This window comes from Molossus molossus, unplaced genomic scaffold (assembly GCF_014108415.1).
Source record: "Molossus molossus isolate mMolMol1 unplaced genomic scaffold, mMolMol1.p scaffold_m16_p_19, whole genome shotgun sequence".
Classification (NCBI taxonomy): domain Eukaryota; kingdom Metazoa; phylum Chordata; class Mammalia; order Chiroptera; family Molossidae; genus Molossus; species Molossus molossus.
Genome location: NW_023425354.1, coordinates 2,733,115 through 2,745,280, shown reverse-complemented (window position 1 = coordinate 2,745,280; position 12,166 = coordinate 2,733,115). Strand labels below are relative to the sequence as shown.

The 12,166-nt window shown below is 55.0% G+C and overlaps 1 protein-coding gene across 1 annotated transcript in view; it reads right to left on the bottom strand.

Annotated features, from left to right (window-relative positions):
• Positions 1–8,291, bottom strand: part of CYTH1 (cytohesin 1) — a 75,528-nt gene extending 67,237 nt beyond the window's left edge. The window contains exon 1 of the mRNA XM_036269630.1: positions 8,220–8,291. Coding sequence (XP_036125523.1) covers positions 8,220–8,241 — 22 coding nt within the window. The 5' untranslated portion in view covers positions 8,242–8,291. The remainder of the gene's footprint in view (positions 1–8,219) is intronic.
• Between the last annotated feature and the right edge of the window lie 3,875 nt (positions 8,292–12,166).

The window sequence follows — 12,166 nt, the reverse complement described above, 5'->3', positions numbered from 1 at the left end:
GAAAACAATTTAGACAGCAGGAAAGGGCAAGACACCAAATGTGCTTTCAAGCCTGGATAACTGGGGTGATAAGCCAATGGGGCTAAAAGTAAGACAAAAGAGAAAGTCCGGGAAGTGTGGAGGAAGAATGGAAGGGCAAGGGGACAGACGGCCTGCAGGGCGTGGACCTCAGAAGATGACGGGGCAGCCCTGGCCAGATTGGCTCGGCGGTTGAGTGTCGGCCTGCGGACCAGAGTCCCGGGTTCGGTTCCCACTAGGGGCATGCGCCACAAAAATAAATAAATAAAAAGAACACATATTAAAAAAAAAAAGAATAAGATGATGGGGCGCCCAAGGGGAACCGGCAGCAGGCAGCTAAAAATGAAGAGTGCGCTAGAAATCAGAATGGCTTCTTTTTTTTTAACCTCACCGGAGGACATTTTTTTTTCCATTCTTTGTTCAGATAGAGTAGGAGGGAGAGAGAGGAAGAGAGAGAGAAACATCGACGTGAAAGGGACACATCGAGTGGCTGCCACCCGCACAACCCAACCAGGGCCGGGGACAAACCGCAACTGAGGTACGTGCCCTTAGCGGGAACCGAACCCGGGTCCCTTCGGACCACAGGCCGACGCTCTAACCGCTGAGCCAAACCGGCCAGGGCTCAGAATGGCTTCTCAACTTCAATCCCCGGGCTGCTGGGAGTGCATCTCAGGGAAGCGCAGACGTGAGAGGGGACACTTCCGCTCCCGCCAGCACACGGCAGGCGCCTCGGCTGCTGCTGCTACAGGCCCGGGCGGTCACTGACACGCGAGCCCAGCACTCGATCTATGGACACTAATTCAAGGCTGGTTCAGAGTAGTTTTCAAATGTACAAAAAGAAAGAGTCTGTAAACAGTCTTAAGTGTCCCCAATTAAAAACAAGGATCTCCCTGGCCGGTCTGGCTCAGCAGTTAGAGCATCAGCCCGCAAACTGAAGGGTCTCAGGTTTGATCCCCGGCCCTGGTCAGGTCTGTGCAGGAGGCAACCAATCGATGTGTCTCCCTCACATCAATGACTCTCCCTCTCTGAGGATTAATAAAAAACAAGTCCCTCCGTTCTTCACCGACTTCTAGCTGCTCCCTCTCTCTGCCCATGTGTACATGTAGATATACACCATACATGCCAGCCCCTCAGAGGCGGCATGCCCAAGACAACATTCTTGGACCTCTGCTCCGTCAGCACGTGGTGTCACCCCTTCCCTGGGCTCCACTGCCACTTGAGTTCTAGTTCCAAATTCAACTGACCTCTCACAGTGGACAGTTTACACGTCCCTCAAGCTCCACGCAGTGTGTCCCAGACTGAGCTCCTGGGCCCAGCTCTGGACACTCCATCCAGAAACCCTCCAAGCAGGCACCTCGAGACAGAAACCGGTGCTCATCCGGACCGTCCCCTCGTTTCCCTGTAATGCTACGTCCGAACCCTGGCACCAAACCTATGGACTGTAGGTCCTTCGTCCGTCTGGTGGTACTGTCCCCTTCCTCCGTTCCTCTGCCTTAACTCGGGCTTTCCATCACCTCACCTGGACAGCTGCGACAGTGCCCTAGGGGTCTCCGCACTGCCTGTCTACTCCACCAGTCGGAGGCATCTTTCCAAAATGCAAAATATTCATCATGGCCCCGAGAACACAGTCGTTGGTAACACAGGCCCCTCCGTGACTTTGTCCCCCTCTGCAGTCCTGTCTCTGGCCTCCTCCCTCCCCTGTCCAGGCAGCTCCCCGAGGGCCAGTTACTCCACACCCCTGGCCTTTGCTCACCGCCTGGCCTAAAATATGCTTCTTTGCCACATTCACCTCGTTGTCACCAACCCCTCTTCCCAACTCCAGCTCATCTGGGAACCTTCCTCTGCCCGGGCGGTTCCACTCCAGCTCCACGTGGGACTGATCTCCTGTTTACCTAAATCTCCCTACAACCTGCCTCCTAGGCTCAGAGCACCCGGGATAGCGGGGCTGCTGGCGCCAAGTGGCTACTAATGCCGTTGACTGCATACAAACTGCTCTCAGAAACCAAAGCTATGACGGTCTCACTGAAGAGGAAAGTTTTTTAATAGCGTCAAACCAATTCCATCATTCATACCCCACATTAATAATCACAACATGACTGTAACAATGGCAGATATAGGCATGCTTCTGAAATAGAAACCTTCCTGAAGACAAAAAAAAGTGGAAAACATAAAGGCTCACATAAGGGAGGTAACATTCTGACCCTCTGCTAAAGGGGACAGACGGCACAGAAAGCGGCTGGTAACCATCTCACTACGACCGGAGCAGAGAGCACCAGCATCCACGATCCTGGGAAATGAGGAGTAACAGGATCCCCCGCAGCCGGCAGCCTATGCTTTGTGGTTTTAGTCCGTGCACAGAGAGGCAAACAGCACTGCAGCAGTTTCAGAGCGTGGGGGTTCACTTCTTGAACATTTCTAAGTAAGTTTCCACCTCCTCCATGCCTCTGTTATTGCAAATGAAACTAAGCAACAGCACCTCGAGAGACCATGGGGACGCAGGAGGCAATGGAGCAATGGGCAGGTCCAGACCTTTCGTCTAGGGGCGGGGTAAGCAGGAAGGGGCAGGGAGGCCCTCCTGCAGGCTGGAGCTTCCAACCTCGCTGTCTCACCTGTCTCCTCCTTCCTCCCCCGCCAAGTGCCCTACATGTCTGCTGCCACCCTTGAACGAGGAGGCACTCCCCTCGTTGTCACTGCAGAACCATCTGACCGTGAATGCACGGAGTATGTAAGAGAATCCTATCTGGTGAGATCGTTCTGATGAACACCTGGGACATTTAGAGAGAAGCAGCTATGAGCCTTCAGATCCCACAGACGGAACTATTTATCACGACAACCCAGACCATAAGCTGCTTAACTCACACTCTCTCCTCTAAAGAAAACATGTTGTACTTGACCAAAAGACAGTACATGGGTGAAGAGATCTTCGATCTTTAAGACAAAAATTAGGGCCCTGGCCAGCGTGGCTCAGTTGTATGGGTGTCACCCATGCACTGAGAGGTCGCCAGGTCGATTCCCAGTCTGGGCACATGCCTGGGTTTCAGGCTCGATCCTCAGTGGGGGGTGTGCAGGAGAAGCAGATCAATGTTTTGCTTTCACATCGATGTTTCTGTCATTCTCTCTCCCCCTCTCCCTTCCTCTCTCTCTAAAACTCAATTAAAATTTTTTTTAATTAAGGAAAGGTAATAAGTGACTATAATTGGTCAAAATCTAACCCCAACACCAGTCAGAATGAACATACATACTTTCCCTGTGATTAAAATATGACTGACAAAAACAGTAATCACTTGATTTAATAAAGGCCATAAAAAGAGTTAATGTCACCCTGGCTGGTTTGGCTCAGTGGTTGGAGCATCGGCACGCGGACCAATGAGTGGCCGGCTCTATTCCGGTCAAGGGCACGCACCTCGTTGCGGTTCGTCCCGGCCCTAGTCGGGCCATGCGGGAGGCAGCCAGTCGATGTGGCTGGATCACATCGATGTTTCTCTCTGTCTCTCCCCCTGCCCCCACTCTATCTGATAAGAAGTAGAAAAATATCCTCAGGTGAGGAATTAAAAAAAAAATGTAATCTCAGTTCAATAAACAAAGAAACCATCATCGCATACGAACAGTGAGGTCACAATACACATCTATGCAAAGAAACTTTTTTTAACCTAGTAATAATCAATAGATTTAATGAGGTGTCATTTTGTAACCATTAAGTTGGGTTTTTTATAAATGCTCCCCTCACTAGTGACACACTTGCCATGCAATGAACATGGACCCCAGGCACTGCTAAGACCAGAGCGCACTGGTCCAGCCTGTGGAGAGCCGCTGCCTTGGATCTACAGTCCCACAGATGCTCATGCCCTCTGACATGCTGGTCACCCTGGAGATGGACCCTAAAGACCACAACAGGCGAGCGCACTGGTCCAGCCTGTGGAGAGCCGCTGCCTTGGATCCACAGTCCCAGCGCACTGGTCCCTGTGGAAAGCCGCTGCCTTGGATCTACAGTCCCACAGATGCTCATGCCCTCTGACATGCTGGTCACCCTGGAGATGGACCCTAAAGACCACAACAGGCGAGCGCACTGGTCCAGCCTGTGGAAAGCCGCTGCCTTGGATCTACAGTCCCACAGATGCTCATGCCCTCTGACATGCTGGTCACCCTGGAGATGGACCCTAAAGACCACAACAGGCATAATCATGGCTACCTCAGGTTCCAGATTTTCTAAGAAAGCCCTGACTTCACAGAGTTGTGTTCTTTTCAATAAAGGCAAATTATTAAGTTATAATTAAATCTGAGACCAATAAAAGTCATCAATATCACAGAAAAACGAAGAAAATGAGTCTGGCCTCGGGGCGAACTCACAGAGCCCAGTGCCGTGTTTCTGCTTGGAGCGGGGAGCTGGAGACAGGCCTCAAGCTCACTGAATGTTAACTTCTGCCACGGGAACCTGGCCCACTCTCCACTCCCCCAACAGTTGCTAAGCAGCTCCTGTCGGGTCCCAGGTCCCGCACTTGTTCTGGACACACAGACCCGGCCCGGCAGCCTCCCCTGAACGCAAGGGAAGGGCTCCCACTCACCAGCCGCAGCAGCCCTTGCCCACTTCTGCCCACACCCGGAAGGCACGCCCTGGAAGGATCGCATCCCCACTCCTTCACCCCGAACCGTGGCCCCCGAAGGCCAGTGCTCCCTCGTGGTGCCGACAGGGGTAGGCCCGAAGCTAAAAAGGCCAGAGGAGTCATGCTGTGTTGGAGAGGTAAAGACCTCAAAGCTCCGCAGGTCCTACTGAACAACCGTGCCCAGGAACCGGAGTCCGCTGTCATCGCGCGCTACAGAACTGTGCCCACGAGCGTCTCGATGTCACTACTGGATGACCCTGTCAGTCTCTACCTCACACCCGGTCCTCAGAGAGAGGGGCCAACACAGGGGCAACCTCAGGAGCAGCAAATCTGGGGTCAGAAGCCTGTGAGAACTGACGAAGCCTACAGACCCTCCAAAAGTGCACGTCCACGTGTATGTCCACGAAAACTTTCACGTAGGACATGCGAGGGCTCCGGAAGCGATTAAGAGGTGAAGTGCAGGTTAAAAGTCTGCTCAGGCCTGGCTGGTTTGGCTCAGCAGTTAGAGCGCCGGCCCGCGGACCAGTAAGTCTTGGGTTCGATTTTGGTCAGGGGCACGTAACTTGGTTGTGGTTTGTCCCCCGCCCTGGTCGGGTCATGTGGGTGGCAAGCAGTCAGTGTGGCTCTATCACATCGATGTTTCTCTCTGTCTCCCTCTCCCCCTCCCTCCCTATCTGATAATAAGTAGAAAAATATCCTCAGGTGGAAAATTAAAAAACAAAAAACAAGTCTCTGCTCCAGTTCAGAGTCACCAGAGGAACTGAGTCACGGAGCCTGGCCTTGGGCAGGGTGCTCTAGGAAGGCCAAGCACCTCCTCCTTTTGTAAGTGAAGTCCGGGAGCACAGCGAACTCCCAAGGAGGCAATGTGACCCTAAAACTCCTGACTCTTTCACAGAGCTTAGAAAGAAACTGGGGGGATCAAGACAAATCAGCCACAAGCAATATGAACATCTTTCTTAAAGTGTCAATTAGGCTTTCAGAAAATCGCTAATTCTACATTCGTCAAGGAAAAACAAGCTTTAGAATGACTTGTTTAACCTTCCCCTACCAGAGCACATCACGCCAGATGCACAGTGGGGACCCCTTCACCTGTCCAGTGAGCCTCCGAATGCACAACTCACTACTGCAGGGGCGTCCACAGCGGGAAGGGCTCCCCGAGCCAGTGGGGCCGCCTGATCCACACGCACCCCCAGGACCCTGCAGGCCAGCCCTTTGTACGTTGTTGAAATTGTCTTTAACTGACCAGGGACTCTCGAAGACTCCCCTCTTTCTTCAGCATATTACAAACGAGATGTGTTCTAAAGATTGTTTTTATACTAAATGGTAGCTAGGAAAGCACAACCTATTTCCCCAAAAACACAATGTTTAAAAGAGCGGCCGTGCCCTAAGCTGACACTCTAAACAACAGAGGTTCTCAGGGAGCCTGGGGACAGGGCATTTCAGGTGCTTTGAGCCCAAAGCAGACATTTCCTTCTGAAATGTGTAATCTGAACAGTTGTCATCTCTGTAAAACCTATAAGGAAATGGACAGTTCTGGAAACTCAGGCCAACTTCAAAGAACTCGGACTCTTATTTTTCATATGACCACCTTAAACTATTAGGTACTTTTTGTGTGGTGAGCCCTATAAGTGGGGGATCCTCTTTAATTCAACCTTTCTGGTTTCTTCAAAATACAAAGATGATGATTTTTTTTTAAGCCAGTCAAATTTAGCAGTGGGGGCGTTTGTGACACTAACTTTAGTAAGGATGATTTTTTTTTAATGTATGAAGGAGAAGAATAAACTTTTTTCCTATCTCTATGTGTGGGCAGTAGAGTAACAGCCCCTGAAGATGTCCAGGTCCTAATCCCCAGGACCTATGAATATGTTGCCCTACATGGCAAAAGGGACATGACCACTGCAGAATTAAGGCTGCAGGCCCTTATGCTGGATTATCCCGGTGGGCCCAATGTAATCCGAAAACGAGGCAGAGGTCAGGGAGAAACGAGCCAATGCTACCTGCTGGCTTGGAAGATGGAAGGGGGCCACCAGCCAAGGAACGCGGTGGCCTCTAGAAGCTGCAAAAGGCAAGGAAAAGGATGTTCCCCTAGAAGCTCCAGAAAAGAACGCAGCCCTGCAAACACCTTGATTTTAGCCCAGCGAGACAAATCCGGACTTCTGACCTCCTGGCTTTACGATAACAAACTCACGCACGCTGTTGTGAACCACGGCTGTGCCAGTCTGTTGCAGCCGCGGTAGGACACCCTGCTGGCACCCTGCTGCCGTTTACCCTTCCTAAGTACAAATTCGTGTCACGCCTGGTGGCAAAGCAGTCACCATACTAAAAGCAACCGAACCAACTGCTTCCTGCCTGGCCGGGCGGGCAAGAACACCAGGAGAGGGCAAGATGAAAGCCTGGCAGGGCACTGGGTCTGAGAGAGATTAAATGGCAAGAGAAGGTAGAGAAAATAACAGATCAAAAAAAAAACAACAAAAAACAACCCCAACTGAACACGGCTTTTCACGGGCAGAGAGGAGTCAGGAGGAGAAGAAAATCCCTCGGAAGCAACCAGAGGGTTTTCTTTCAATCACAAAGAAAAGCACACGTGGCTTCTACTTGGAAGGTAACTAGGGGACATCTGATGGGCACCCACCCAAACGTGCTCTGGACTTCAGGCCCAGCAAGCTAGGGTCTCAGCGGTGAGGCCCCGTGTCTGTGGCTCAGGGTCAAGTTGCAAGTCATCAACCCACCTTTTCCCCAGCCCACAGCTTCCCAGCGGCTGACCTGTAAGTCAGCAGAAAAGCTGCCTTGGTCAGTAAGCCGGGGCTTGGTTCCGATCAGCCGCATCAGCATTCACACCCGCCGCATCTGTGCCCTGCTCCCAAACCACAGGCGTTCAGCACTGGCTCTACGGGCCCCGCTTTCTTCGGGGCGCAAAATGTCAATACGTTCGCCGCCGCCGTCCAGCAGCCTTGGGGAGCGCCGGGCACGCGAGCGACTGGAGCGAGGACCCCCGGCTGCCGGATGGGGTTCGCGGGAGGACAGCTGCGAACTTAGTTTCTGTTAAGTTTTCGCTGCCTGTGTGCACAGACCAGAGTGCAAACTCGGGCGTGCGTCCCGCACCGGCAGGCTCCCCGGACCGGCGATTGGGGGTCGGGGGCCGACCGACAACGTCACGCGGTCGGCAGCCAAGAACCGGGCCCGCCCGGGCGACCCGCGGCCGAGGTCCCGGCCCGCGACAGCACCCGAGTCCGCGGCTGCTCGGCCGCACGACGTCCCGGGTGCAGCCGGTCCACTCCGCCGCTCCCCCTGCGCGTCCAGACAAAGACGCGGCCCGGGCGCACAACTTGCGGGCGTCCCCGGGCCGGAGACGGGGGCGCCGCCGGGCCTGCGCGGGTGACAGCGGCCGGCCGCCCCGGCCCCGCGACCTCCGGCCCCTCCCGGAGACCCGGGCGCCCCGCAGCTGCCCGGCCCCCGGCGCCCCCGCCCGGTCCGGCCCGCGGACTCGCGTCCAGCCCCGCCGTCCCGGGCACCGCGAGCCTCCAGGGGCGCCGCCGGGCCGGGGACGGCAGGAAGCGGGGGAGGGGGCGCCCGCCCGGCCGGGCCGCGGGCCGTACTGACCGTAGCTGTCGTCGTCCTCCATGGTGCCGGTGCCGGTGCCGGTGCCGGTGCCGCTGCTGGTGCCGACGCCGGGCTCCGCGCCGGACTCGCCGCTCGCCCCCTGCGTCCTGCCGCGCCGGGCCCAGCTCACCTCAGCCGGGCTCGAACCCCGCCCCCGGCCCCGCGCTTCCCGCGGGGCGCCCCGCCCGCCGCCGCCGCCCGCGCCCGCACCCCAGGCACGCGGCCACCTCCCGGCCCGCGCCTGCGCACGCGCGCCCAGGCCCCGCCCCCGGCCCCGCGGCCCCGCCCCGCCGCCCGCGCGCGCACTCCCCTCCCCCCCACCCCGGACCCCCAGCGCGCGGCAGCCTCCTGGCACGCGCCTGCGCACGCGCGTCCGCCCAGGTCCCGCCCCTGGGGCCGAAGCCCCGCCCGTCCGTTCAGGAGCGCACACCCCGGCACGCGGCCGCCACCCGGCCCGCGCCTGCGCCCGCTCGCCCGCCCGAGGCACCGCCCCCTCGCCCTGGTCCCGCCCCCTGGCCCGAGGTCCCGCCCCCACCACCCAGCGGGCCCAGCAGGTTTCGGGTTTCGCAAGGGTCGCGCAGGACCTGGGGCCGGCGCACCCATGCTGTCCCACAGCCCGGCCGCCCACAGGGGCCCGAGGTCGTGTCCGGACACTCAAGGGCAGGGTGGGCCTGGCTGACGTCACCCGCGCAGGCCAGGCCGGCCCCAGCGGGCCCAGGGAGGGCCGGGTCGTTGGCCTGAGGCCGCAGAGCACCCGGGACTCCTTCATTTCTGCGGCCTAAACCTTAGCACAGGGTCTCTTGTCACCAGCTCACTGCCTTCATACTTACTGTCATTGTCTGGACTTACCTTCTCTCCCCGCACTTCGGGGTCTCGGTGACCCACGTGGCTGTTTGCCTGCACTGGGCTGCTGGGGAGCTCCCCGAGGCCCTGGCCGGCCCCAGAACCTCTCCGAATCTCCATCGGGGAAGAGAGACCCCACGAAGAGCCTTTCTTTACTGGCCTACCTAGAAGGTGTCTCCCAGGACTGCTCAGTTGTCCCAGACAACAAAGAAAGTCGTCACTCTCCTGCAAAAGTGAATGAATGGGGGAGCTCTGTGCTGTTCCTGCAGATCTGCTCCCATTAGCCTTGGGGGCCCGGCAAGCCCCTCAGCACCCTGCACCTGTTCCCACCCACAAAGTGCAGCCTCTGCCTACGAAATCCACCCAGAACTGATCTCTGTCTGATGGGACAGGTCTGTCTTGGGCTAGACTTCCACGCAGCTGATAGTATTTCTGTTAGATGAGATGGATTTTGACATATCGGCTTAAGGGAGCCTGATCTTTACGTCGTGTCCAGGGGTGCAGCGCTGGCCCAGCCCTTTTAATCTCATGAGCTGACTGGTCCCAGCCTTTGGTGGAGAACCTTGATGTCTCCTGAAAGTCTAAGATGATCTCTATTTCCTATACTGCTTTCAAATAATGCCAGAAACTACACACTTCCCTTGTATAGATTGTTATCCTTCTAAAAGATTGATTCTGGTGGCCTTAGGAGTTGAATCTTCACCGATTTCACCAGATTGTCAAGTTTTACAGGTAACATTGGAGCAGGGAGTCACACCTTGGCCCCATGTCCTTGCGTTTTGATGCTCTTAGAGTTGCCCCACCATCTCTGGCGAGTCTCTCTTCATCACAGTGGAGCACAGACTCTCCTGTGTCTGCCACCAGCCCCCTTTACTACTCTGTGCCCCAGAGTCCCCGGAAGGTTCCAAGCATTCTCCAGCGGCTGCCTTCCCTGAACAGTGTGCAGGTGTCCCTTGCCACCAAAACTCTTGCTCAATGACCAAAACTCAGGAAAGAGAGATAACATGTTCATTGTCACTATCATCACTCCCAACTTGTTATCTGAACCCCTGGGACCAGGTAGATTAGGATAGGGTGGCATACTGGGGTGATGCTAATCACCTCCATTAGCATGCTTCTCAACTGTTTACAAATTCCCTTAAGTAACATTGTTTCATTACAACAGTGTTTTCAACCTACAGGTCCCCACTCTTCATGGTTGAGAAACCAATCCTCATTAGAGGAAGAGAAGACAGAATAAATAAAAAAGAACCCGGGCATCTGTCATACGTGATAAGGAGAATGCTTGTTCTGCTTGTGTATGGGGGCGAAGAGGAGGCCCCTGGGTAGGGATGACTATGTATTTCTGCCCCTGGAGCACTGTTAGGACACTGCCTTCCCTCTCATTCCTGACAGAGGGAGGGACCCTTGGATGTTTATCTCCCTACCACAGATTTGGAGACTGCGGCTCACAGAGGTCACACTGTAGAGTCCTGTGTTAGGGTCCTGTGAGCTTACTGGCTACCAGCCCCTGGAGCACAGTGAGACCTCAAAGGAGAGGCCCGGAGCGGAGGAGGCACCCCGGTGAGGATCTGGAACTCCACTGTAGTTGCTCTTCGGACCCAGACCTCTCCCACCCCATCCCACTGTCACTGTTCTCCTGAGAACCTTAAAAATGGGCCAGGGCTCCCTGCAGGCCTCACTGTGGTCTCTGTTCTTAGCGGTTGAGTCACCTGTCTGACAGCTTTTTTTTTTTTTTATGTTAGTGTCTTCCTTCCACCATCCCTGTCTTACGTAATCTCAAACATCAGAATTACAAAGGGAGCCTTTTAAGCAGAGTAACGCAAAATGTATTTTTTCCTGTGCTTATTAGACCGCAGAGTTTCGAATGCCTTCAGATGCCACCTCGGTCCTCAGCAGGGGACAGGTCACTGTATTACACTTTGCTACAAAGAAGCACTCCCAGGCCTTGGAAAGGTGTATGCCCCCCACCTGAGAAGGTTCCCACACCCTATTCAGTGAGAAGGGCAAGGCCAGAGCGGTGGTGTATATTTCCATTTGTAATAAAAATTCCTATGTGTGTAATAGACATACGTGGATGAAAAGAGGGGGTTCTGTGGAAAACAGCCTCACAGGGTGACCTGACCATAAATTCCTAACTGGGCAGTCATGGTGGGTAGCCACACCCCAGGCCTGGAACTTCTTCAGTGAAAGGTCTCAACAAAGCCCCGCCCCCTGCAGGGTCACACACCTTTGAAGTGCCAGAAGTAATGCCCCTCCAAGGGGGCAGCCACCCTCAGGATCTGAGCCCTGCCTTGCTTTCCCCCACCTCCATGGCATCTTCCTCAGTTCCCCCCTTAACTTCAGATGCATAAAAGAAGCTATACAACTTCTTTTATTCTGTTATTCTGGAGAGCATTTGAGATCGCATAAAAATTTGTTTGGACATTCTCACGTTGACAAATTTTTACTTGTATATTCAGCCATTCAACAAGTATTTGTGGGGGGCTTGTAGTATGCCAGGCACTGTTTGGGGTGCTGCGGACACCCCGCCCTCAAGTGGCTTCCACTCTATCCCTAGCAGGGCATTGAAGTGGCTTTAGCCACACTGCCCCTGGGAGGCGAGGGGTTGCAGGGAAAACAGCACTGGGAGAGACTCTTCATTACATACCCTTCCTTCCACACAGTTAGGAGTTGACTTGTGTTCCCCAAAAAGATAAGTTGAAGCCCTAACCCCCAGTACCTGTGAATTGTGATCTTATTTGGAAACAGGGCCTTCGCTGATATACTCAAGTTAAGAGGAGGTCGTTAAGGTGGCCCGAATCCACTCACTGATGTCCTTATAAGAGGTGATTAGGGCACAGGGACACACAGAAAAGAAGGCCATGTGGCCCTGGCCAGTTTGGCTCAGCGGTTAGAGCGTCGGCCTGCGGTCTGGAGAGACCCGGGTTCGGTTCCCGCTAAGGGCACGTATTTTGGTTGCAGTTTGTCCCCGGCCCTGGTTGGTCGTGCGGGTGGCAGCCACTCGATGTGTCCCTTCACGTCGATGTTTCTCTCTCTCTCTCCCTTCCTCTCTCTCCCTCCCACTCTATCTGTACAAAAAGTGGAAAAATATCCTCGGGTGA